At 38.6% G+C, this 26,545-nt stretch overlaps 1 protein-coding gene across 4 annotated transcripts in view; it reads left to right on the top strand.

The window, feature by feature from the left end:
- Positions 1-26,545, top strand: part of ncam2a (neural cell adhesion molecule 2a) — a 315,525-nt gene that overhangs the window by 258,046 nt on the left and 30,934 nt on the right. For all 4 annotated transcript variants that reach the window (XM_008429298.3, XM_008429289.3, XM_008429279.3 and 1 more), the window contains exons 6-9: positions 2,597-2,714; positions 7,378-7,547; positions 17,356-17,501; positions 24,275-24,425. In XM_008429298.3, the coding sequence (XP_008427520.2) occupies positions 2,597-2,714; positions 7,378-7,547; positions 17,356-17,501; positions 24,275-24,425 (585 nt within the window). The remainder of the gene's footprint in view (positions 1-2,596; positions 2,715-7,377; positions 7,548-17,355; positions 17,502-24,274; positions 24,426-26,545) is intronic.

Below are 26,545 nucleotides of genomic sequence, written 5' to 3'. Positions count from 1 at the left end.
GTACCGACCGAGATGCATTATTTGTGTAATAACAACCGATAGCAGGCTTTCTCACCGACACCTGGCATTATTAAGCCTTTGCATTGTGCCGGTTCCCTCACACTGTAATCAGATTTCATTATGCAGATGGTGTGGGAGGAGCTGCAGTTCGGGTTGACAGATATTCCCGTCCTGAAGCTGCAGCCTGAGCTTCACTCTTGGCTCCGTTTCAGAGGAAAGGGATTGTCTCTGCCTTCCAGGAACGAAACGCAAGGAGGAGTTTGGTGACTTTTAGCATTTAAGGATATGAACAAAATGAAGGAATTTGTGGGGGGGTTTTTCAGGTTTGCTTGAACACATTAGAGCAACAGTTTTGTCTTTTTAATTACTTTGAGACACAATGAGTTCTTTTAATTTAAGTCAACCTCTTTTTTTAGAGATACCTCTGAAAAATAGATTAATTTTAGTCTAAATTATAACTTTTTGTTACTTCTATGTATTCTTAAACACGAGAGCCACATTTTTAAAAAGTTAAATAATTGAATTGTTTAAGAATTACATGACTTTTTTGTTGTTGCTGATGTGGCCTGTTAAGTATTTGACGAATTATTTGCAAAATAATTCTAAATTTATACAAATGGTTGAAAACCTTCTGCTGTGATTAAGAAGAAAAGGCAGCTGGAAAAAATTGGTGTTTATATTTCAATTTTGAATGTAGTCAACCTGGTTATTTTTAAAAGTAAAGTTAAACACTATTTTTGAAACCAGAAACGACTCTGACATTCTCTATTTCTCTTTTTCTTTTTTTTTTTTGGTGCTAATAATGAAGCGATCGTAGCCATGACAGTTGTTTTGTTTGGTTTTCCAGCCCTCTGATAAAAACCAAACACAAAAATCTTCTGTCTTTGGTTGAATTGCTCCTCCAGCTGCAGTTGCTCCAGCGTTGGCCATTTTTCTGCACATCATAATCATCCCCCACCCAGCCGAGGCAAACTGGAGAGAGTAAACATCCAGAGCACCACTAAGCTGCTCCAAACACGCTTAATCACTTCTTGAGATTGGGAAGGGTGGCAGCAGTGGGAGCAGAGGCGCAGCGTAAATATGTGCTGGAGAAATGGGTTGATTTGCTTCATTTACATTCAAGCGCCATGAAGTTGTCGTTCCCTTGTCAGCGCGACGGGGAATAAAGATGAGAGCGAGGTTGCTCTCGCCTTGGTCTCCTTCTGTCGGTTGATAAAACGACAGGCGGCAGTTGACTGGGTGACAGGGACTCCCTGCGTGTTGCTGACAGCCCTCACCCTGCGCCGTTGATAAAGTCATCAGGGCTTCTGCTGTAACAATGCTGCTGTTTGCAGATTAGCGAGACACGCTGTATTTACAGTATGTGGCTCATGTAATAGGAATGTCGCTTCTACTTCCATAAAATACACCGAAAGACATGAAGCTGCTGACATGGATAATTATTTCCTGCATCATATAGACTGTCACAGCGTGACGTTGCTTCCCCAGCTTCCTGCTCGCTAACAATGACTAGCATTGGTTTTAGCTGTTAAGTTATCGATATAACGCGTGATTTATAAAAGAAAAAGGGAGGCAGTGTTTGCTGCTAATATTCAACACTACAATAACTAGACAACAAGGTCAGAAAAAAGTGTTAAGAAAAAAACAATAGTGCAAGAGACAAAAGTAATTTAACTATGCTAGCTTGACTATGACAACCATAACATGTAGATGTGTTGTGGAATTTGGTGTTTTGGTTTAGCTATAAATTAAAAAAGGTGACCAAAACACACCAACTCTGACAGATCATCAGTGGAGTGGTGCTGTGTTAGATTAGCTAATAGCATCAGTTGCTAATGTACCACTGATGTGTTAGATTAGCTAATAGCATTGGTAGCTTTGTGTTTATTCCACAACAATTCAAATAAACCTTGTGGTTCCTGAGATGTAAGGAATTCCTCAAGGCTGTGTCTTTGGCCACAATAATCTTTTATTATTTGTTCTGCCAATTGAGCCATTCTTTAACCAGAAAAATGTTCCTTTCCATCTCTTTGAAGTAACAGTTTCAGTATAAAAATCATTGTCCCAAAGGTAAAAATGATATGCACCTTGGAAAGAAAATAACATTCATGCTGCATGTCCTTCAAACCCCTAATCTAACAACCACCAGAGTGAAGTGTCTCTATTAAGCCACAGAAATCGGCCTGACATGATCAGCTGCCGGAGCTCAGGCCTTGTGAATCAGACATGAAGCAAAAACTCTCAGTTTTCTTCTGATTCGAACGCGTTTCCGTCTCGTCTCCGTTCGAGTAGATTTAACTGAGCATTTCAGAAGCAGAAAACAACATAATCGTTTCACGTCCCTGTGTGTTTTCACCAAAGCTTGGTCAAAATGTCAACTAAAATCCCTGTGGGAATTACAAACATCCACAGCATTTCCAAGAAGTCCCAACAGATTGCTAACAATGCCAGCTTGGTGTCTTATTGCTGTTTCCTGCATATGTTTTCAGAAGGTGTTTATATGGCTTCATGAAAACTGACATTTCATGCAGAACGTTTAGTTTTCGTCCCATTACCTCGGCAGAATGTGTGACTCCTTGTTCCTGTCTGTGTGCAGTTCCTCCGTCGCTATCGGTCTTCCAGCAGTCCTTCAACGCCACAGCCGACTACCAGGAGTCAGTCACCTTCACTTGCATCACTTCAGGATCTCCTGATCCTCTGGTCACATGGCACAGGTAATGTCTTTTATACTTTCTGTTCATAGAAAAGGGTTGAAACAGAAAAAAATCAAACTTAACGTAAAAAGTAACGTAATCAGTTTTCTTTTCCTTTTAAGAGTGAATATTCAGCACTGCCTCTGATTGAAATATTGTAATATGGCTTGCAATTATGAGATTCCGCTCCACATCATCAAACGGAGCCCTTTTTTATTAAAAACAGACGCATTTAGCAAGTTTTTTATGATCCTGAAAATATTTCACATTTATTTCAGATGTGTCTATTTCTCATAAAGTTTTCATTTTTAATTTAGTTTCTTTTTTAAAGCATTTTCCAGGAAATACAACATTTTGATTTGATCCAACAACCTTCCACTATGCCCAGGGTTTCCCTCAGTGTGTTATAAGCCTGGCGGGCCACCAGGCTTTACTTGTGCCCCCACCAGACTTAGCATTGTTAATTCTTTAGGGTTTTTTTTCATGATTGCCCTTTTTTTTAAGACTTTATAGTTGGTGTTTAAGTATTAATCTTCCAAAATTGTATAACTATCAGGTTATATATTCAAATTTCCTGTCAACTTGAAACATTTTTTAACTCAAAAACATGGCCGCCGGCCGTAGCGTCCTGAGCTCCGGGCTTAGCAAGTTTTCTGGGGGAAACCCTGCATGTCATTTAAAGTTCATGAACATAAACTGAAACCGCATGGTTTCTACTATCACGCTTGTGTTTTACCCATAACTCACACACTCTAGATTTTGTATTTTTGGTTGCAGACAACAAAGATATCATGTCGCAATTCCAATTAAGGAATCTGCAATCCACCCTCACACATCACCTCCAACAGCTGCAGAAAAAGATCAAATGTCAAACAGCAGCGGTGCGAGAATTTGCACCAGAAGTAGTTGACTCTCTGCTATCCGCTCTTCTCTCCAACATCCAGCAATTAGCTCGCTCCCACTCAGCAGGCAATTGTGACAAGCTCTTTGCACCTGAGCATCTGTTGATAGCACTTTATGGGGATTCAATTGTAGGTCATATTGTTTTCCCTCCACCATCTTTTTCTGTTGCTTTCTGTCGTTCTGCCTTTCGTCTAAACGGAGCACAGAGACGATGTTTCCTGCGACTATTTTCATCGCCGCGAACTGTAAAGATGTCACAAACAGTTGTAACTGTGACACGCTTCGCTGCTCCGGCGGGTTTCTCTGCGACTTGTTTTACATGCAGTGCCGAAGTGAACAGAAATCGATGGTTCTCAGGAAGAAAAGAGTAAAAAGAAATGAAGCGTTCTTTAGAAACTCACTGCAGGCGAGATTTAATTTGATGGAAATGGTTAAAATATCAAAAGCTGTAACTTTTTCTTTCTTTTTTCCACATTTTTAGGCACTAATAGCAGAGACGCATCAATCCTTTTAACAAATCCACCTTTTACAACATTAGAATAATCGCGTTAGAAAATCCAACCTTTCCTTTGAGTCGACTAAGTGCAAGAATTTGCAGGGTTTTAGCACCTATGCTAGTAATAATTTACACGTCAAACCTCTTTTGTCAAAAGGACAACATTTCATCTTCTCTGGTAATATTTGGAAATATTTGAGCAAACATTATGTGATTTTTAACTATTTCTCTCATCCTCTCTCCATCTCATCAAACTTGTGTTCAGGATTCAATTTTAAGAATCATAACTACTGTTGAAGAAATAAAAAAATACATTTGTTTATTTTTATTATTTATTTAAGTCTCCTGATATGTCAATTGATCTTTGAAAATAATCCACTCCATTTAACAATTACGTAATAATCTTCGACATGTTATGAGTAAAGTCCACTTTTACATTTGTGATGGTAGGACAGAACCAGTTTATCGCTTGTAGATTAAATGAAACGCTAATTTTAGCAACTTCACAACCAGAAAATGTTGCTCTATTGTCCCAACTTTGAGCTTTGTGTCTGGTGAGTTTTTGGTTAAAACATGTTTGTTTTTCATTCAGTGGGTAGAAAATGCAGAAATACTAACTCAAGTAAGAGCAGAAATACTAAGTAATAAAATTACTGAAATAAAAATACTCCTAAAAGTAAATTTCTCCTAAAAAGCCACTCAAGTAAACGTAACTCTGCTGTTAATGGATGACAGTCTGACTCAGTGACAGATTAATATTGCTGGTTTGAATCTGGTCACCTCAGGCTATATAGCATAAAATTTAATCTTTTGGTTTTTATATTCCTTTTTATACTCCAGCCTCTCCCATAAAATCTGACTTGTTAACTTCTACTGAAGAATAAAAGGCTCTGAAAAAAATATTTGGGCTCTGTCCTGTGGATGTAATCACTCTGCGGCTTGTTTGACTGCCGCTAATCCAGGTGCTACATATTCTACTCCGCATTAGTATTCCAATAATCAAATAAAAGCCATTTCAGCGGTAGATAATCAGCAGGCCCACTGACTGGAACAGTGGAGGTGTGTTTCCAGCCTGCAGGTCGCTCACACTCTTCACCAGCAAACAAAGAAAACGTCTTTGACGCCAACAACAAATCACAACCCAATTTAGTTTCTGCTTCTGATCTCGCGCCTCCCAGCATATTCCAGCCTCACAGCTGCATTTCCTGTCAGAGTGAGGCTTCACCTCGTCCTCTGAGCATCTTTGGTAATAGACTACCTGTCAGCAGTCAGTCAGTGTAATGACATCCACTGCTGTGGCGCGTCCTAGACTGTCCACCGCTACGATGACGCCTCTCTTCATTTCCTCTTCGCCACGTAAAGTTATTATTACTTTGCTTTGGTGATTCCTCCGCCGACTTTAAATGAGGCTTTTCCTACAAGACGAGAAAGCTGGCTTTGTTTAGAAACACGTGTAGCTCTATAAATATAGATTCAACTACACATGTAGGCAAGTTTTAGGCTTGTCCAGATGGAAATACATATTAGTTTACATGCATCCAGCTATGCTGAAAAAAAATGAAGTTTACCCTCCTTTAATTTTTTGTTTATAAGTAACAAAATATTTTTAAAAATCTAATGTGAGACGCTTTATTAAGATCTGAACTTGAGTACAAAAAAGTGAGACAAAATAAAAAAAAGCTTTGTGTGAAAACTAACCGTAATTCATCAGCTTATAAGACCATCTGTTTTATATAATTGGTTGACTTCATTAAGGTTAGGATAATAAATCAATCAATCGATGATACATCTGCTAGAATATTCAATAATTTCACTGAAATTATCCAGAAACGCACAGCATTCTGGGAAATGTAGGCAGAAGAAAGACTTTAGCCGCTCAACCTCATGGCTAGCTAAGCTATGTTGGTGGAATCAACTAACTCTCTCTCTCCATGGTTACCTAGCAACTCACTCATTCTTTGTTTACCTAGCAACAACCTGCTGAGCAGTTTCAAGTTTCACCACTGTGTCTTATGATGCTGCATTCTCACCAAACGTGATTTGAGCGTCTGGTTTACATTCAAACTCTATGTGGAGACGCGTCGAGGGCGTGATTGAAGCATTTTGAGCGTCTGACGCTGGAGTTGGAAAATCTGAACTTTCGCCGCTCAACGCGGAGCATCAACCAATCAGAGAGTCTCCTCTACGTAATGTAGTGACCTGTAGTTGGGACAAAAACAGCGCTGATAGCAACCGTCGTCAGCGCCCAGCTAGCTTGTGAAACTCACAAAACCTCTGAATTATCTGGTGAATTCAAACACACGTCTGATGGCCACATCTTATTGATTTCAGTAAATAAAACCCAGACACTCATCCTAATGCGCCGTTATCAGCTGTTGCCGTTGTTTGTTCAATAAAAACTGAACACAAAAAGTTCAGCAGAGACATCTGAGCCCTTGTGACAGCAGAAGCTTTTCTCTCTACGTAATATTTGGGTGCAGCTCTCTCAATTTCACTCTCCATAGTATGAGAGACTGGTAACGGAAAACAACGGCTCATCCCAACGAGCGTCTAGAGCGATTTTATCGCATCTGATGCACATCTAGAGCAAAATGTCAAATGCACACGTGTGTTTTTGACGTGCATCACTCGTTTGCTGTGATCGCAGCATCACTGCTTAAAAGTAAAAACAACAAACTCTGGATAAAACCGAAAAGGTCATAGTATCAGTTTTGCAGTAAGTCAGATACTTAAAACAATAAACTAATCATTACCTACATCGACTGAGGTGAATCACTTTTACTGCGATACGTTTTCGAAATAGTTTGTAGACATGTGGACAGAAGATGCTTCAGGAATGTAATTTATATATCGTCCAAAAAAGTTTTGAGATCATTCACTCAGTGACTAATTTTTTGATGCTTTTGCCTAAATCTGCTCCAGAAATTTGACATTTTCCCCCCAATAAAATCCGAGTCTTACCCCTGTGGATTACACGGCTGGTTAAACAGCCACAAATAAACAAGCGGGGGAGGCAGCAAACCTGTTTCTCACCATTGTGCTTCTGCTTGGAAGCCTTTATATAGACATGCATCAATTTAGCTGCTTGTTTCTTTCCCCCTGATTAATTTTCCAACAGAGTCCAATGTGAAAAAGACATTAAGTCAGCACAGCTTTCAGTGCGTCAGAGGAGCGATTTTAGCAAGTGCTGCAGTCCAGAGGTGACTGTAGACAAATTTGAGAGAGGATATTTTTATTTTATGAAGTGCAGAAGGTCTGAAGGTGTTAGTTTCTGTGTTTGTGCAGGAAGGGGCAGCAGCTGGAGCCTTCAGACAAGTACATTTTCAGCCAGCTGGAGGGCGGACGCAGCATGCTGACCATCCGAAACATCCGGCAGGCCGATGGAGGAACGTTCTCCTGCAAGGCCTCCAACAAGGCCGGCTTCCAGGAGAGAGAGCTTCTGCTCAAAGTGTTTGGTGAGAAAGTCAACAGTCATTAAATCTGCAATGTTTCCACATGTTGGAAACCAGTAAAAATCTTTACGTTGTCTCCTCAAGTGAATGAGATAAAAATGTATTAACCAAAAGAGTTGATTGGTTATTCAGAGTGTTAATAAAATAACAAGAGCTCATTTTAAATTTAGCTAATCTGGGTTCAAATGAACTGATTCACTGTCTGAAGATTCTGAATTTAAATACAGTTTACAAAATGTTCAGATTTTTTTACAAAGTGCATTTTATTTTTGCCAAATTTCCACACCAGTTGCTGTTATTCGCCTTTTAATGCTTTCCAGAAATGAATTTTTATTATTAGTTTATTTTTGTCCTTTTAATTGTTATTCTTCACTCAAAACAGTAATAATGAATGACTGCAACAAAAATGGAGAAGAAGCACTTTTTAAATACTTCCACAGCCAAAATATATATATCTAAATAATATATAATTTTGGTCATAAACAGGGTAAACACCTCAGTGTTCTTCTTTAATGAAAAGAAAATTAGTTACAAAATCTTAAATCATTTAAATTAAATTAATAATTGGCTACTTGCCTGTATGTTGGCATAAGGGGAAACTTAAAACTGTAACAAGATTTATCTGCAGTTTTTATTGCTGCGTCTTCATACATAAGTAGTAAAACAGGAGTGGAAAATAACTGTTTTTTAAAGGTTTTATTGGCTCTAGTGGCCTTTATTTGACAGGTAATTGACAGGAAAGTTGGCAATGAGAGATGGGGAAAGACATGCGGCAAAGGTCACCATCCCGGGAATCGAACCTGCGACGGCCGCGTCAAGGACCAAGGCCTCCATACATGGGGTGCGCTTAACCCCTGCGCCACCGCAGCACACCCAGAAAATAACTATTAATTGAATCTATTAAGCTTGTTAAGATCACCTGTGGAAGCCTTCGTTGGTTTTGCTCGTATAAATGACCCAAAGTCTTCTGGAGAGAAATGTTGAGGGCACAAATTAGGTCCGACTTTTCATCTTTATGTGGGAAATTATCCAAATTCACCTCACGTTTTTCTTTCTGTTTTTAAATTACAGCCAACTGTGACACAGTGTGGCATTATTTAAAATTACACCAGTCAGACGCAGTATGATGAACAACAACTGGAGTAAAGTTAGCCTCCCTGTGTTTACTCTGTAGATTCAAACGCGTCATCAGCCCATCGAGTAAAAAAATGGCGACTGCTATGGGTGAAAAATATAAATTTTTTTAAGTAATTATGAGTTTTTTGCTTATAACAACAGCAATTTTTTAGTTAATAGGAAAATTACAAAATATTTAGGCTAACATGTTCAACTAATCGTGGATCACTTTAAAGTTTAAACTAAACCTTTTAGTTTAAAGTTCTTAAGAATGTGACTTAAATTCCAACATATTTTTTGTAAATTAAGTAAAACAAACCATCAGACAAGTGGTTTAACTGCTTAAAACTCATATTTTTGTGTTCCCTTTTTCTCAGATATTGGTGTAAACCAAATTTGTTACTTATATTAATATATTTAAAAAAAACATAGGAGTTTAAATCAAATAGGCTGCATAAGGCCAACTTTATTGTTATTTATTGATCAACCATACATAATAAAATAGAGTAATTCTTTTTTCCTTTCCTGTTATCTGGTGCATCTCCAGCAAATCCAGATGTAATAGCATTATCCATTACAGTGAGGAGTGTTTTATGTCCATCCATAAAGTTTTATGGTGAGGATGCTCACAATCTTCTTTTATCCTAAAACGGTTTTTCAAAACCGTCAGAGTCCAAACATGGTCGCCAGCCCACACCACCCCCAACAGCTGCTGGAAGGAAATATCTCATTTATCGCTTCGTATTTCAACCAGTTCGCATAAATAAATAAAAAAATTCAATTTCTAATTTCATGAACCTGCTGGCCATTTGCTCTGATATTCCTCTTGTGGAAATATGTGGAGAAACGCTTGTTTGTCAAAATGCGCATTTTAATGGGGGAAAGCTAAGCAGCAGGGAGGAGCTCTCCTTTTTGACTGCACTGTAGGGAAATGCTGTTGTAAGTTAGTTTTATTACTCCTGACAGCAAAGGCGGAAAGAAAACGGGTCATTTACTGTAAATTAGATGAGATATTTGCAGGTGTGTGCGCTTTTTGTTCACCATAATAATCTGACACACCCTACACAGTCAAATTAGTTTCTGAGCACTTTCTGTGGATGTTTGAGTTCTCCTTATTCTCATTCCACATGTGTAGACGTTAGCGCTGACATCTGGGCGCAGAGTTTCTTCTGAAGCAGCCCTTGAGCTGTAAATGAGAGCGTTCTGTCAGTCTTCAGGGATTATAACAGCTCGTCTTGCTTTCAGGCTCCTGAGTCGTGTGTGTCTGTAAGAAACAAATCCACACAGTGATGGAACATCTACATGCACAACACCTCTGGGTTAGACATGCCAGCAGCGTGGCTTCAGGGATGTCTCAGTTCCCACCTCAACTTGGTCCATGCTGAGACTTACTAAAATATTATGCAGATAAAAAAAAAAATGACGTTAGCAACTTGTTAACTTTTTCTTCAGGCTGAAAAAAATACATGCAGATTTGGATTGTTCGCCTACTAATGTGATTTATTTCACAACAAACTCAAATAAGACAAGACTTTGCGTTTGTTTTTTATTTTCAACACCAACAGTTATCCTAAAACTCAACATTTTACATGCTAACATATTAGCATGCTAGCATTAAGCGGAGTTTACGCAAATATAGCAGGTGTATGTATTTCAAGAATTATTTGCTTGTTTCTCTAGAGATAAATACCTTCCAGTTAAATGGAAATGGTAATAAGAATTTGCTCAAATTGCTAGGTTAAAGGTAGCTAAGCTACATCAATTGCGGACATATTAATCAACTAATGAAACATATTAAAATTATATGCTGATCAAATTTTAAAAAACTGTTAGCGGCATATTAACTTTTTCTTCAGGCTGAGCAAATTAAAATAAATTTGGACTGTTCAATTACTAATATGTTTTATTTCACAACAAACTGAAATAAGACAAGATTTCATGGTTTTGTTTTATAATTTTGCTACAGCTACATCTTGTCTTTCATTCTAAGCCTAAAACCAAATATTTTTCAAGCTAACATGTTAGCATGGTAGCATTAAGTGAGTTTGCCCAAATACAGCAAGAACTGCAGGTTTATTTATTGCAGTGATTATTTCATCTTTTTCTAGAGATTAATGTTTTTCAGTTTAAAGTGAATGATAATGAGAACGTTTAAAAATTAACTTGTTTTTAATTTCAAGACAGGAAACTGAGAAACTAGCTGTTAGCTTTATTAGGCTAGCAGGTCTCTCTTGTAAATAACATATACTCAAGAGATTCTACTGTATAAATCAACGTTTAATATTAATAATATTAGATTGAAACATTAATCTACATCAAATTTTAACAGGTTACCCAACTAGTGAAACTTATTCAAATTTTATGCTGATAAAAATAAAAATCTTGGCAACTTGCAAATTTTTTCTCCATGCTGAGAAAATTGCACGTAGATTTGCATAGTTTGATTATTACTAATGAAATAAGACATAAAATATTTTTTTCATGACTTTACTAAAGCTCCTTTTGTCTTGTTTTCTTATTGTAGCATGTTAGCATGCTAGCAATACATGAGGCATTGCTGCACGCTCAATTATAGCAAACATTTGACCATTTAACCCAACAATAAATCAAATACAAACAGTTCCTGTGGTGATGTTTATTGGATTAAAGTCCAGATACTATAAATTCAGGAACTTGGGATAACTACGCCATCATTTTGTCCTTAAAAGTTTCCTTAATTAGCCGGAAATTTAGATTTTTGATGTTACAAGATGAAGGAATGATTTTGTCAGTTTTAGATTCAAAAGATTTTACTTCATTTTTCTGTTAGAGTAGAAAATGATGCACTTCTCTTTATACAGGTAGGTGTGTCTCTTTTTATATTTATGTCCACTGGACTCAATTAGGAGTAAGATGCAGAAAGGAAGATGCACTACAGCTCAGTTTCAGGAGGAATTACAAAGGATCTGAATATTAAATGCACAGTTAGGATTTATTTTCTTCCTCCAGCAGCAATCAGGAGAAATTCATCATAGCGGCTTGGGAGATTTATCTCTGCAGACAAAATCTGAGTGTTCTGCCACTTTTTCTTTTACGGTTTCGCCAGTGGTGCGTGAAATACAATATCTGGTTTTCACATCACGACATTGTTCTCGCTTCTTCTTTTTTCCTAATGAGTGGAAACATGACACACAATCCAAGGATCAGCATAAGACAAAAGAGCCAGAAAAGTAAACAACATTGGTTTTCAGCTGTTTTAAATAAACCGAAAAATGTAGATGATGTAGCAGAACGGGCCCAGCGGTGGCTTTTATCATTAGAGCTTGTTGGCTATTAGCGGTGGATCCAGGAGGGAAAATCTGTGCTGACATTTGTTTTATGGATCTGCTCGGCTAAAACAACAAACAACACGCATTAGGCCAATCCGATGCAGCAAGTTGAACATTTTTGCTTCCTGACGGCTGTCTGTGGGTGGGATAAGAGCTTTATGTAACATCAAAACTTCCAACAGAGACGGTAAAAATAAAACTCATTTGAAAACAGCAGCTTTTTCCAGCTTTAATTGTGCAATTTTAAACACTCACACAGCGTGTTTATGTTACTTTCTTGTCTTTTTGACACATAAATAGCATTTTCTAGTGGCTTACATCATACATATAATAATGTAATGCCTGGCTTCTAACTGATATAATAAACTGTAATTATAGTGATAAAGGGAGTCGTAATCCAACCGGCTGGATGATGGAGACGCTTTCAACACTTTTTTCTGCTTTATGTCAGAAGATGGAAGCAAAAACATGCAGTGAAAGGAGAGCAGTTTTTCAATCGATCAGATTTAACGTCAGACTTCGACTGTTTCTGCTTTTTTTCCATCTAATGCATTTTATGTTCCAGTAATAACCAGTGATCCAGACACAGTGTGGACTTTAAAAGGTTAAAGTCTATTAAATATTGGAGATGAATGTTTTTGTCTAAAGTAGGATCTACAAGGTTTAAAGAAGAAAAAACATTTTTATATTTTTAGCAGACAAGACCTCAAGAGTTTGGGGTTGTAATATAAAGATGTTTTATTGAAATTAGTTCAGCCTTTATTTATTTTTTTCCATCAGGCTGAAGTACTTTTCTAAAGTCTAACATTTTTACTGAAGGTTTTAGACTTTTTTATTTTATTTTATTTGCGTTGACATATTTGAACCACACCTTCAGGATTAACATAATCAGTCACCAAGTTTAATGTTTACCATAGATAAAAACTTTTGCTTTATTATTAAAAGTTATTTATCTTAAAACTGAATCAAATCTGAGTGGTTAAGCTAGATTTAAAAACATAAGCGACAACTTCCTGTGGAAAATGATGCATAAAAAACAACAAAGAAAGTGAGGTTGGATAACTGGGAGAGATGGAGACAAAAGATGTTCAGAAATGGGAAAACTTCAGTTTAATAATGTCAAAAAACATCCAACAAAGCGTCAAATTAAAATGCAAAATTACTGACAAAGGCTGCTTAAATAATGTGTAGTAACCTAAACTCACCACTTGAGGGAGCTGCAGCAAAACAGAGCAACAGAAAGTGCCAAAAGAAATAAAACACGTTTAGCTTAGCACAAACAATTAAAGTGACAGCATTAACAACGAAGGTCGACCTTAAATAATAAAGTTTCACCCTCATTAATTGTAAAAGTTGTTGGTTGCTGATTTAAAATGCCTTCAACAGATGGTCTTTGTTTTCAGAAACTATTCATTATAGTGTATTTTGTTTGTTTAACTTTGTAATTTCTGTAATGTGCTACACAAAAAGAAACAACGTAAAAAGTCTTTACGATAATCCAAAACTTTGAAGGTCGTTTAATTCTCGACTCTTCTCATCAAAATGCATCTCGGCTCTCTCTCATTTAGACCTGAAATATTGCAGATAATTCTTTATTAATAACGTTCCCAGCAGAGGGATCTTGATGAATGAGACGTTTTCCATGTAATGTTTTCACAATGAGGGGAATCTGAGGCAGAGCAGCTCCACATGCGCTGATGATGAAGAGCTCACTCACTACATCAGCCATTCAAACCTTTCACTGTGTGTACTTTGTGTGTTTCCAAGAGCTGTGAAAGTTTTAAAAGCTTTTAGAAAGTGTAATAGATGTGGCCAATCATCCTGAGTGCTCCCTCTTAGCAGAAATCATCCCTGCAGCCATTTGGTCTCATTATGAAGCCTTAAAGTGAGTCGGTCAATTGTTTAAGGTAATTTTGACTTGTTTTCTCCGTGATCTTTTGTCGTTGAATAAAAATAGCTCTAGAGCAGGTTTGTGCTGTTATTTGAGAACCGATACTGGATGTTGAATGAGCTCCAAATTGTTCTGATTTGGCTTTAAAGAGTGAGATTTAGGAAATTATCCCTGTTGCCAAGCAGATCTAAAACATGTGAATATCATGAAAAGCTCAGAAATGTTTGCAGCCTTTAATTCTTCAGAAAAATATAATATTGCACTTCTGCAAAGCTTTGTGAAGGATTAGGGTTGTTGTAAACAAATATTTTAGCAATCTATCGATTATTCTTACAAGTATTTTTAAAAATTGCTAAAATGAAGCTAAATCTAACATAATAACTGTGTTACCAACATCAATCCATTTTTTCATATTTGAGCTTCAGTAACAGTAACTTTTCTGTAGTTTATAAAATTAACTTGTAACAATAACAGCTCACTTTCTAAGTTAACCTAAAGAAAAGTTACACAAAAATCTGAGGCAGGCTCACAAAAACGCTCATAAAAAATGATTTGATTTGATTTTTGTTATTTATTTCAAACAGCTTTTTAAAAACAAGAAAACAAGCAGACAGTAGAAATCATGTACATAAATGAGCAGGAACAAAAAAAATGTTTACTATTACCTTTCTGTTTGAAATGGAGCAGGAAGAAGTGAACACTTATTTAATCCTAATCTTTAGTTTATGTTTTCGTCTTCAGTCAGTTTAGTAGATGAATTCTCACTTTGTTCAGCCACTTAAAGCTTTTTTGTCCATGTTAGCGACGGGATTTGGCTCCTTTGTCATGCATAAAAACAAAACTAACAGCTCTATCGTCATGATGCGCTCCACCACCCATTTATTGAGATCAAGATGGTGGTTCATTTGTTTTCCAGTTCCTCCGTAAAGCTACACTTACGTTAATCATCTGCAACGCAGCCACCTGCTGCGCGCTTCACCGCTGTTCGCTCTGAACACCGGTCACCAGGCAGCAGCTCCTGGAGGAGAAAGCCTGTCGTACTCCAGGCTTTGCATCAGTCATTTTAAGGATGCCTATTGGTCTCTCAAAAAAATACTAAAAACCTGGACATTATCATCAATCAATAAAATCCCCCTGGAACAAGCTTAAAAATTTAACGTTATGTTGCTAACACTTAGCTTTCATCAACAACTCAGGCGGAAGTGAGAGCGCTGCGCAGCATGAATAATCACAAAAAGGTGTGCTAAATAATAAAACATAATTTAACGAAGCTTTGATACATTTTCCTGAAGGACTTTTAACAATCGAGATACTCGAGTCATTCCAGGAATCGTTACAGCTCTATAAAGGATTAGACTTTACAATATAGTGAAAATGTTTCCAGAATTTCAGCATTTTTAAGGAATATATGGCTTCAGAAAAGCTGCTTCTAGGATAACTTTTTGTTCTTTTTTAGTAAAATCAAACTTTTCCATCATTTCCACCATTCAGACATACAGCTTTTTGTTTTTGAAGAACATTTTGCTTCTGTCGGTACCACAGAGCCATCTCCACTGCCAGATGGCAGCAGCGTAAAAAGGTAGTTTCTGTGCAGCTTTTCTAATCCTGCTGCAGAGTTTCTGTGTTTTCTCCTGCCAGTTTGAGATGTTTCTCTGTCGCTCTGTTTTGTAGTTAAAAGATGACTAACTTGGCTCTGGAGTTCACCTGTAAAAACCTTTCAGTGTCCAAACCATTGATGTCGCTGCATCTTTTCTAACTTCATTTATTTCCAAGAAACTTCTCCACTAATTCTGGCTGGACTTCCTTTGGGATTGGGATTTTATTTAAATTCTGCAACAGACTTAGTTTTTAGGCATAATTCACATTTTTTTCAAATATAATGGTAAAAATTTGGACTTAAGTCTCCAACTTTTGAAGTTGAACCACCAAGAGTTGAGATATGGGGGACTGTAAATGTTAGATATTCATATTAGGACATTTTTGGTGTTTAAAACTATTTTTTAAAAAGAGGCAATTTTTTCATTCAGTCGCTATACATAATTAATTAGCATTTAATGAACTGGTTATTGGTCAAGATGATTTGTCAGTGTTGTAAAAATTTATTTGCATCCTTACTGATTTCTTCAATTTTTGTTTATTTTCTTGTTTCAAATCATCAAAATGAATGTTACTATAAAAGTTAACCTGAAGAAACAAAAAAATGACGCAAGTTCAGCTGTGAATGGCTCCAAAAACAGTTTCTGGAGTGGCCTAATCAAAGTCCAGGCTTCAAATGCAATTCAGATTCAGATTATCTTTATTGTCATTCAACATAACAGAACAAAATTATGATTCCAGCTGGATAAACTATAAAATAATATAAAAAGAAGAAAAGAATAATAAGTGGAGGTTTTATAAATATAAGTGAAATTTGTGCAATATGTAGAAGCAGCCACATGTATAAAACCATGTTTAGCCTTTGCATGGCATTAATACCAATATTACTTTACTGTAATTGCAATTATTGCTGAAAAATTTTAATATTTGCATCTATTTAACACCTATTTCTTAGTAATTAAGTCCAAGTTGTTCCAATTCTAAGTAATTTAGTAAAAACTGATCCTTCAGTAAATGGATCTACATGTTTGCTCTTCTCCAACCGTCTCAGGCTGGTATTTACCCACAAACCCGTTTCCGTCCTCAGATCATTGATCTGTTTACTGAAGGTGCTGGGAGGTAAAATAATGCAGGTGTGTGTTGGTGTGTACGTGTGTGTGACCCTCGTGTTTTGACAAGCTCTCCAAATCCCCAGCGATGGCTCCTCCACCCCGAGGCTAGCATGCTAACATGTGAAATTGCCAGAACAGTCCCAGGACTCCGCCTCCGAGCGCCGCTAAAAGCCTTCAGCTCACCGTTTCCTGTTCGCTTCCTCGTTTCCTTTCGGATTTGATGCCACGCTACGTCTTAGCCGCCTGCTAAGGATTTACATGGAGAGAGTAATCCATGATTCATGTAGCGCGCGCCGCGCCCTTGACATGCATCAGGGCTTGCTTAGTGCACCTTATCAGGTGGAAGCGAGGAGGGACCGGCCCTCGGTGGCTTTGCAGCACTTATCTGCTCTTAGTGCATCAAAAGCAAATCACACGGTGTTGGAGAGGAGTCTTCCCAGACAAAAATCTATATTTATTCAAAGAAACACCGAGGTTCGTGCCTCAAAACTGCACCAAAGTCGGTTTTCTGTCGCCGTTGAATCAATGCAAAAAGGGACAAGAGGCCATCGTACCCCACTACATCAAAGCTGTGAGGTGTGACTGCGGCGAACAAATGATCTTGGCCTATATCGTCAGTGCAAAGTCATGCATCAGCTCTGTGTCTAAACCCCGCGGTATCGCCTTCATCTACTCTACTTTACGAGTTGCAGCACACACTTGACAGTTTCACTCCTGCTTCCTCTGTCCTTCCTCTCTGCTCTTTCTTCTCTAATTTATTTCTCTCGTCCTCTGCGGCCGGCCGGCAGTCCAGCCCCACATCACCCAGCTGAAGAACGTGACAGCCGTGGAGGGCAGCGCCGTGATGATCTCCTGCGTGGCCGAGGGCGAGCCTCTGCCTGACATCTCCTGGAGGAGAGCCAGTGACGGACAGACCTTCGTGGACGGAGACAAGGTAGACGCTGCCAGAAAGTCCATCTGGCTCTCTTTATGTGTGTGTGTGTGTGTGTGTGTGTGCGTGTGTGCGTGCGTGTGTGTGTGTGTGCGTGCGTGCGTGCGTGCGTGCGTGTGTGTGTGTGTGTGTGTGTGTTGTGTGTGTGCGTGTGTGTGTGTGTGTGTGCGTGCGTGCGTGTGCGTGTGTGTGTGTGTGTGTGCGCGTACGTGCGTGCGTGCGCGTGTGTGTGTTGTTTGCTGCGTCAAACACCAAGCGGTCCACTTAACGTTGTGTAAAACAAATGGGGCATAACTTGGAAGGGGTGAGGAGGAAGTTGGCCAAGTTTTCACACCAAACAGAGAGATTTCAGTGACAGAGCTTACGTTTTGATTTTTCTTCTTCAAAATTACCAAAACAAATATTCCACGTTGATGCTATGTCGTGGTCCGTGGTTTTCTGTGTTTATTTTTGAGTTTTTCTGTGTTTATTGTTATCCTGTTCCCTGTGAGTCTCTGTCTCTGCGTCCTCCCCGCTGATTGATCCCAGCTGTGTCTCGTTCCTGTGATTACCCTGCCAGTGTATTTAGTCCCACCTGTTATCTGTGTTCTTCGTTGGGTCCTTGTCAAACGTACGTCTTACGTCCTGGTCGTTGTTAATTAGCCGACACAGTAGAACTGGGAAGTCCTGTGTCGGCGTCAGCTCTAGTTGTCAGTCTTCTGTGTATCAGTGCTACCGGTATTAGCTGCGTGCTATATTCTCTGCCGTGCCGCCTGTATTGGACTGTCGAGCTTCATCATTAAATTCATCATTTTTCATCTATAACCTGGGTCCTGCGTCTCTCCTCACCTCCAACCACCACACTTCATGACATGCTATAAAAGTCATTCTACATGGTTTCAGTCAACATTTTAAAAACTACAACTTTGAAAGTGTAACTAAACATTAAATCCACCCAGAAAAGTGGGCGGAGCCAAGAGACACAGGGGGCGTGGCTAAGTGGGGGACATCAGAGGAGGGGCAAAATGTCGCAAACTTATAAATGTTCTTGCTACATTTAGCTACTTTCCAGACACCTCTGATGAATTTATCAAAAAAATTATTGGTGACAAGTTAGAAACTTTTTCTTCTGTTTTGTTGGAGACTTTCATGGCGAAAACGCTCTTTTTTTATTTTTTTATGCAAATTAATGCGGAAATAAACAAATTTACAGAAAAAAATTTTAAATTCACATAGAAACAGAGATAGCGCCCTGAACAACATTTAATTTTCCTTTTGAGGCCAATAAAGTATTTTGAATTTGAATTTGAAATAACCTTTTTAGACAGTTTTTAGCTTTAAAATAAACACTGTTTGCTTAATGATAAATTTTTTTGCTATATTAACACACACATGAAGCTTTAATCTTTGTTGCCTATGAACCGTCAAACCATTTAAGCAAAAATATAAACACAAAAATGTCAAAATTCACAGAATCAAGGAGACAACCTAAAAAAAACTCTTTAGTTTATCAGCAAAAAATAAAGTCACTTTAGGTGTTTGTTACACTTGAACTCATGTATATTAAACGATAAATTCAATATTACGATGTGCATTTTTCCAACATCACCATTGTCTCGTGAATATTAAACTGCGGACAGTACATGTAATGGAAACTGTTTAAATATTAATATTTCATTTCCCATCTTCATGTTTTAGGTCATTTTAAGTCTTGCAGAGGTTAACGTTGTGAAATCCACATTCTGGGGTCAAACAGGTATAATTTAAGGAGCAGCAGACACAAATAGATGGCTGTCTTTTCCAAACGTTTATAAATGTTAAAAGGCTCAAAGACATAACTTATGCACGTTCACCCTGCGCTCATACCTGGCTGAGTTTATAGTCTCACAGGAAATCAGCTCGCGTTTTTTATTTTGTTTCGCTCCAGGCAAAAAGAAGCACCAAGGACCTTGAAGTTTTCAAGGTAAACGTTTCAGTTTACACTTTGTTTGGTGCTTTCCTTCCACCTAACAAGGCATCGTGTGATCCGGCCTCAAAGACTCTGGGTTTGACTCAAGACGTTTCTGGGAGCAGTAATTATTTTTCAACAACGTTCTGTCAGTGTGTTAGCATTGGACTGAGGTTTCCACAGAAGGACAAAAAAAAACAAAACAAAGGAGCCAGACGATCTTTTGCTGGGAAAAAGGTCACGGCGGAGATAAATGAATGTGTGTGTTGGCTCGAATCGCTCGGCTTGATAAATCACAGCCGAAAATGAGAGTAAGTGCTTCTCTCCCCCCACTGCAAATGCAATTATGGAAATGCGCGGAGCAAACCAACACACCTAAACATGCGCAAAGACAAACATGAGTCGAGCGGCGCCCGGGCGTGATGGATGGCAGCAGTCATTTGGGTTTAAGGCAGAATGCTCCTCTCTCAATTTGCTCTCCAATCTGCATATCCAGCCCGCGCTCTCTCCTCCCGCTGAGGCGTCTTGCACCGAGAGGCTTAGTTTTACTCTCTACATAATGTTGCTTGCTTCCTCTTTCTTTCTCTGCTAACACCATGACCCTCGGAAAGAGAGCGTAATGGGAGGCAGTTTGTAGGATTTAATTATGTGCTGAAGGAGGATTTGAGTTGGTGTATTGTTTCATTGCTTGGTGTGGTGAGGTAGGGGTTTTATTTGTTCCTATCATCCCAGTGTAAGGAGCTACTGATGGAAGCATGACGGAAATAAACTCAGTGATTAAAACAGAGTTTTGATGGATGTTTCTGAGAGGACTTAAGAGCCTTTTTGAGAATCTCTGTGAGTCACTTTGTCCATAAATAATATGGCACAAATAAACACAGTTATGCTGAAAAAGAGACCAAGTGACTCAGAAATCTGCAGAAGCAACCAGCAATATGCTTTTTAAAAATGCCACTGATTGTCATTAAGATTAGATTCTCAATCCAGAAAAAGTAGCGTAGTCCGTCCTTTCACAATAAAACGTCAACATTCAGACGTTTCTATGAACCTACGAGGCTAAAACAACGACAACTTAAAGTGAAACAGAGAAGAAATGTTGCCTTTGAAATATTGTCACTGAATTTATTAACGTTTATTCTGAAAAGCTTTACATTGAAAGCAAAAAATTGAACGTAATAAATATTTGTTTTGTTTCGCTGCTGTTTTACATTTTCAATTTCAACATTTTCTGTTGTGTTTGGCGCCACCTTTTGGATTGGAGGTCAGCAAACAAGCAACAAAACTGGGATAAAATAAAGTGCGACACATCAGCACCAACACCTCAAATGGATAATTATGGTTAATGTAATTAATATTTGATTCGATTAGATTAGGGATTTTTTTTAAAGTTCTAAGTTACTCTTATGTATCATTTTAGAAAAATAGTAGGACATTTTTTAATTTTACTCTGTTGATGAATGCTAGTCATCAATAGCTGCTTGCTAACGATGACTAGCATTGGTTTTAGCTGTTAAGTTGTCAATATGATGCCTTAAATCTTAAATCTATTCGTGATATATAAAAGAAAAAGAGACACAGTGCTTTGCTACTAATTCAATATGATGTCAACTAAATAACGAGGTCAGGAAAAAGTTTTAATTAAGAGAAAAATTGGCGAGAGAGGGAGAGAGAGAGAGGGAAGTAGCTCAGCTATGCTAACTTGACTTTGAAAACCATAACATGTAGACGTGATGTGGAATTCAATGTGTTTCAGTTCAATTAAAAAAAAAAGGTGAACCACGCACCAGCTCTGACAGATCATCAGTAGAGCAGGTGTTTAAATTGGCTAATCAACCACCGCAGTGTTAGCTTAGCTATTAGCAGTGGCAGCTAATCTACCAACACAGTGTTAGCTTAGCTAATAGCAGCAGTAGCTAAACTACCGTCGCTTATTAAATAAACATCAAGCCTAAAAATAGAATACTGTAATGGACTAAAGGTTCTGTTCTTTGTGTTGTTTTTGGTGTTGAATCCTGATACGTAGGGTGGTGTTGTCTGTTGCCATGGCAACAAGTCTGTGTGTAGCATAGCCGACACCGAGCCCGAGAAAAAAAGTGGTTTTGTGTTGTTCTTCAGCTGTTTTTCTGCGTTATTTTGGCCTCCAGCGTTGTGCAAAATCTCCGGACGTAAACAGTGGCGCATAGAGGGTCCATGACATGATCCACTACAGTGTTAATAATGTTTTAACTGGTTCAATAAGTAACATTTTCTTCACTTTTTCCCAAAGCAACACATATTTTACATTTTTATGAGGAACAGTTTAGTTCTCATCTATTGAAGTGGTCATCATTTCCTTGTCCTAATTGACTGAGAGTCTCCACCAGCGTGAAATCTTTATCAAACCATCAAATTGTTGGCTGTTCGTGCTTTTTTCTGGATTGCTTTTTTCTGAGTACAGCTTCCTTGTTTTTTCCACATGTAATTCAACAAAATTCAGTGAAACCTTTGCTCCTTTATTGTATGTATTATAATAAAAAGGTAGCCTTGGAGAAGCAGTCGCAGATGCTACCGTCTATCCTTCGATTTCGAGAATTGAAATGTTTAGCCACCAACTGGCTTTGTTTCACTTTTAACCCATCTCTCTGGCCTCCATTTCCTTGAAGCAGAAAAGCCATTATTAAATGTCATTTTGTTGCCACGGTGAGGTCGAGGTGGCGCAGGACTCATAAAAACCAGGCGGACGCCGCAGACCTGATGTTCATCCCCACCACAAAGCACCGAGTATCAGATGTGCCTCGCTGACATTTACCACTGACATTTTTAATATCTGAAACTAAAACTAAAATAACGCAGTCACAGTCTCCAAAATACATTTAAGAGTTTGTGTGCTTCATGCAAACGCAGAGAGATATTGGTGCTTCCTGTTGCTGTTCCTACATGCGGCTCTCTGTTCACGTTAGGCCAGGTGACTGAGCTGCATATCAAGCAGGCCGAGCTTCAGGGCGCGAGTTTGTCTCCACACACAGGCCCTGTCAGTGGGGGAGTAATTTCCTGACTCAGAAGATTTCCTCTTCCTCTTTCTCTTTCTCTCTCTCTCTGCTGCCTCATCCTCAGCATCCTCATTCAGTGCCACTCGCCAGGCAAACAAGCGAAGTCGCAAAGCGACCAGAGCCGAGCCTTTAAGCGGCGCTCCACCTCGTTAGCTGAAAGCTTCGTGACGACAAAACGAAAGCCGTTCCAAACAGGATCAAGCCGGAGTCTGGAGCAGGAGAGGAGCGTTTGGGTCGGGGGGCGACAGGAGGGCATTACAAAGAGAGAACTGTGCGTTGATTTATGGGGAAAACAGAGGCAGAGTGTGCACAGGAATACAGCGGCCTAAATATGCAAATGTACACAAGGATGGGAATACAGATGGAGGCAAACAGTAACGGTGGAAGCTGCTAGCAGAGAGGAGAAATGTCAGAAAACTACAATTATGGACCAGATTTGCTTTATCTCTGATCTCAGGATCCCTAAGCCGCATTTAAAGGACGAGAAACGTTCAATAATTTATTTACTTTGAATTGGAGCGGCACAATATCTCAAATCGAATAGAATAGTTGAAAAATTGCAGATTTATATCATCTCTGAAACATTTCTAGAAGTCAAGAAACTCCTAAAATGCATCAAAAACATCAATAATAACGTATTTACTTTGAATTTGAGCTGCACAATATCACAAATAAAATAGAAATATGTGCAAATATGTCATATTTCATGCATTATCACTGTACATATTCAATTAACACCAGAAAAATAGTTAGTTTGTTGTTTTTTTTTGCTTTATTTAGTTTACTTTGTAGATTCCTATGATAAAATCTTAACACCAGTATTCTCTGTTACTTATATTATAATATTGTGATATTGGTCATTGTGTTAAATATCCTCTATGTAATGTTATTTGTTTGAAATGAAGTAAAAAAAAAAAAGAAAAAATCTAAACTGTATTTAAGTTTGAATAAATTTCAAATTTAAATACATTTTAAGTTTATTTTGTTTAAAAGAAGCAACAGAAGAATTTAATCTTACATTGGGAGCAGAAAAAAACAGCTTTGATTTGAGAAACTGAAAAATAAAAAATATTAAGATCTCTTTTTATACACAATACTCACTCAGGCTGGAAGCAACAGGTGAGGGAGGGGAAAAACATTGAAAATAAAACTGCAAATTCACAATCTTTTTAATGCTGTTTGTAGAGAGATGTTATTTATTTTGTAAAAAGGAAATAAAACCATTGATGTCTTATTTTGCTTTTTAATCAGACGGGAGAAGAAAAAGGAAGGCGGTAATCGCTCTCTGATTAAAATTGAAGCTGCAAAAAAGCTCAGTGGGGGGTAAAATTTGTTTTGGTTTCTGATTTGAGTCAATTTCCTCACCCACTGTCCTTAATGTTGCACTTCCTGATGAATAAATGCAGTTTTATCTGTTAACAGGAGCGTGGTAGAAAGATATTCTTAGTTGTGTTTTAACAGTTTCCATTACACGCCTCCTGGGGTCACGAGGTCACCTGATGGAAAGCGTCCAGCCTGGACGCTCCAGGGTGTTTTGATCTCATTACGAGGGACGGCTGCACTGATGGCCTTGTCTGCTGTAATTGACCCGTCGCTTCAAATTGTTGCCATCTGTCTTCATACCGATGTAACGGCCTTGTAATGTATCGGCAGTTTATTGGATTAGCCTCGACAGGGTGTGACACCAGACTGCGGCCTGCGAGGGCGAAGAGACTGGGGTCACTCTCGGCTACAAAGCTGGAAAATGAAGCATTTCTTAGCTTTTCTCAGTACTTTCTGCTCCTTGGTATGTTTATAGAAACTCTGTGTTTGTTTTCCAGAGTCGGGACGGGCGGTTCGAGGTCCGCGGTCGTCACGGTAAATCTGTGCTGACCATCAGCGGGGTGCGGCTCAGCGACCTCGGCCGCTTCGACTGCGAGGCCCAAAGCAGGATAGGAGGCCATCAGAAGAGCATGTTTCTGGACATTGAGTGTAAGTTAAGTTACAATTAACTGGAAACTTTAAAGCTTCTTAATGAGCTCGGTTCTTGTCACAGCTAGCTGTGCTACAATGCTAACGCTAACGTTTACATAACAGTATTTTTCACTTTTCTGTAAAACTCGATAGTAAAATGTATCAGAAATGAGGAGCTTTACTGTTGTCCTGAAGCTGGGTTATGTAACTTTGATTAAAAAAATTTGTTTTTTTTTAAATAAATTTGTTAAAATGATCAAAATGTGACGACCGATAATCTGTGAAAAGATCCACCTGTTCTCTGAGCTGCTGTTGCCATCTGAAGAAACGCACCACTCCCAAACAAAAACAACCAATCAGAGCCAGGGGGAGGGGCTTAGCACTGTCAGACAACCTCATGTACGCGCTACTAAATATGCTAACAGAGAAACAGCATAGTGTTCCAGGAAAACCATTTATGTCATCGGCGGCTATGCTAACTAGCCTCGGCGTTCATTGTGCACTATCAGAGAGAAAGTGGAGGACATGTGGGTGATTGACAGCGTTAAGACCCGCCTCCTGGTTCTGATTGGTTGCTTTAATTAGCACTGGGAAAAGACAGAAGAGTTCAAATTATTGTCTGACACTGTCATGCCATCCTGATAGTTTAACAAATATGTAAAAATAAATATATTTTTTAATAAAAGTTACATTCCCCAGCTCTAAGTAGGTTAATATCTCTGCCACCACCAGGTGAAGCTGTGGCGCTGGCAGGCCTCTGTTTTCCCAGGCTAATCTCTCAGCTGTTTTGTGTTTACACAAAAGCTTTGACAGTAATTACAAAAACGGTGGACATTTGTTTTTTTGGGGGTTCTAGATTTAAAATTATTCATGCAGACAGATCTTTGGTGCATTTTGTCTAAAAAGGAAATTTTTTTTACTAATAAAAACTTAAAAATTGTGTCATTTTCAAATTTTGGTGCAAATCTATTTGGCTATATCTCCACCCTTTTTCTTCTTCTCAAATTCAGTCACACTGATTTGTGTTTAGATCTAGACTTTGACTAGACCAAAACAAACCATTCTGTAGTATCTTTCATTCTCTAACCTTCCCTCACTCATTCAGCTGTATTTAATTTTTATTTAGATATAAGAGATTTTTCCAGACTTTTATTTCCCAAAATGTTTTGAAAATTTTCATAATTTCCGAATGAAACAAATTGACATCAAATATTTACACCTGTCAAGATTATTCCAGAAGTGAAAAGTTTCCCATTCCCTGTGGAAACCAGCTGGTTGTCTTGTTAAAGGAGAGGAAATGATTACAAACAGCTCCTCCCTGCAGTCGTATCGTCTCTGAAGAGTGATAATTAATGAAAAGCCTGGATTTCTCCTGCTGACGGCTTCCTCTGCTCGTCGTGTCGTGTTTGGGGTTATTTGGGGCAGCCTGCCTCTCCCCTGCCTAATGAGCTCTGCAGCAGAGATCTTCATCTCGGCTTTGGAGAGATTGGCTTCATTACGAGATGCTTTAACTATACCAGCGCAGCAGATTGAGCCGTCAGATAAATTGGCATTTTTGGAAAAGAAATCCCTTGAAAGTTTGCGAGGGGAGAAACGCACACATGTTTGTCTGGATGTGGGAAGTTGCTGCTGTTCCACTGCAAACATGTTTCAGACGGAGAGTCTAATGAACTCATTTACTAAGTCACTGCGAGGCGATGGCACGTCCTCAGCTGTGACAGGGAGCCGCACATCAATCTCTCTAATGGCGTCCTGCAAGGGAGCATAAAACAAGCATAACGTGTGTCTGAGTGAGCCGGGCAGCCGGACCAGGAAACGTCCGAGCAGCAACAACAACACCCGCCGCCGCTGCTGCAGTCTTTCATTATCACCCTCTGTTTGCATCCTTCACTCGCCCGCTTGAGGTCGACTCATATGTTTCTCTCCAGTGGGTTTAAATCCAAAGCATTTTTTTCTTCTTCTGCAGAATGTGTGGGTTAAGATGCCTTTGATCATCCATCCCAACTCCACCTTTGATTTCAGTGTTTAATTAGCTGCCATGAATGCTCAACACACCAGCAGTTTACTGGTTTTAAAGCAGCAGTGTGTAACTTTTATAAAAATATATATTTTTTACGCATTTGGCAGAAGCATCACCA

Source organism: Poecilia reticulata, chromosome 2, assembly GCF_904066995.2.
Source record: "Poecilia reticulata chromosome 2, P_reticulata-male-v2, whole genome shotgun sequence".
Lineage (NCBI taxonomy): Eukaryota > Metazoa > Chordata > Actinopteri > Cyprinodontiformes > Poeciliidae > Poecilia > Poecilia reticulata.
The sequence above is the reverse complement of the archived record's forward strand: the minus strand, read 5'-3'. Positions and strand labels throughout refer to the sequence as shown.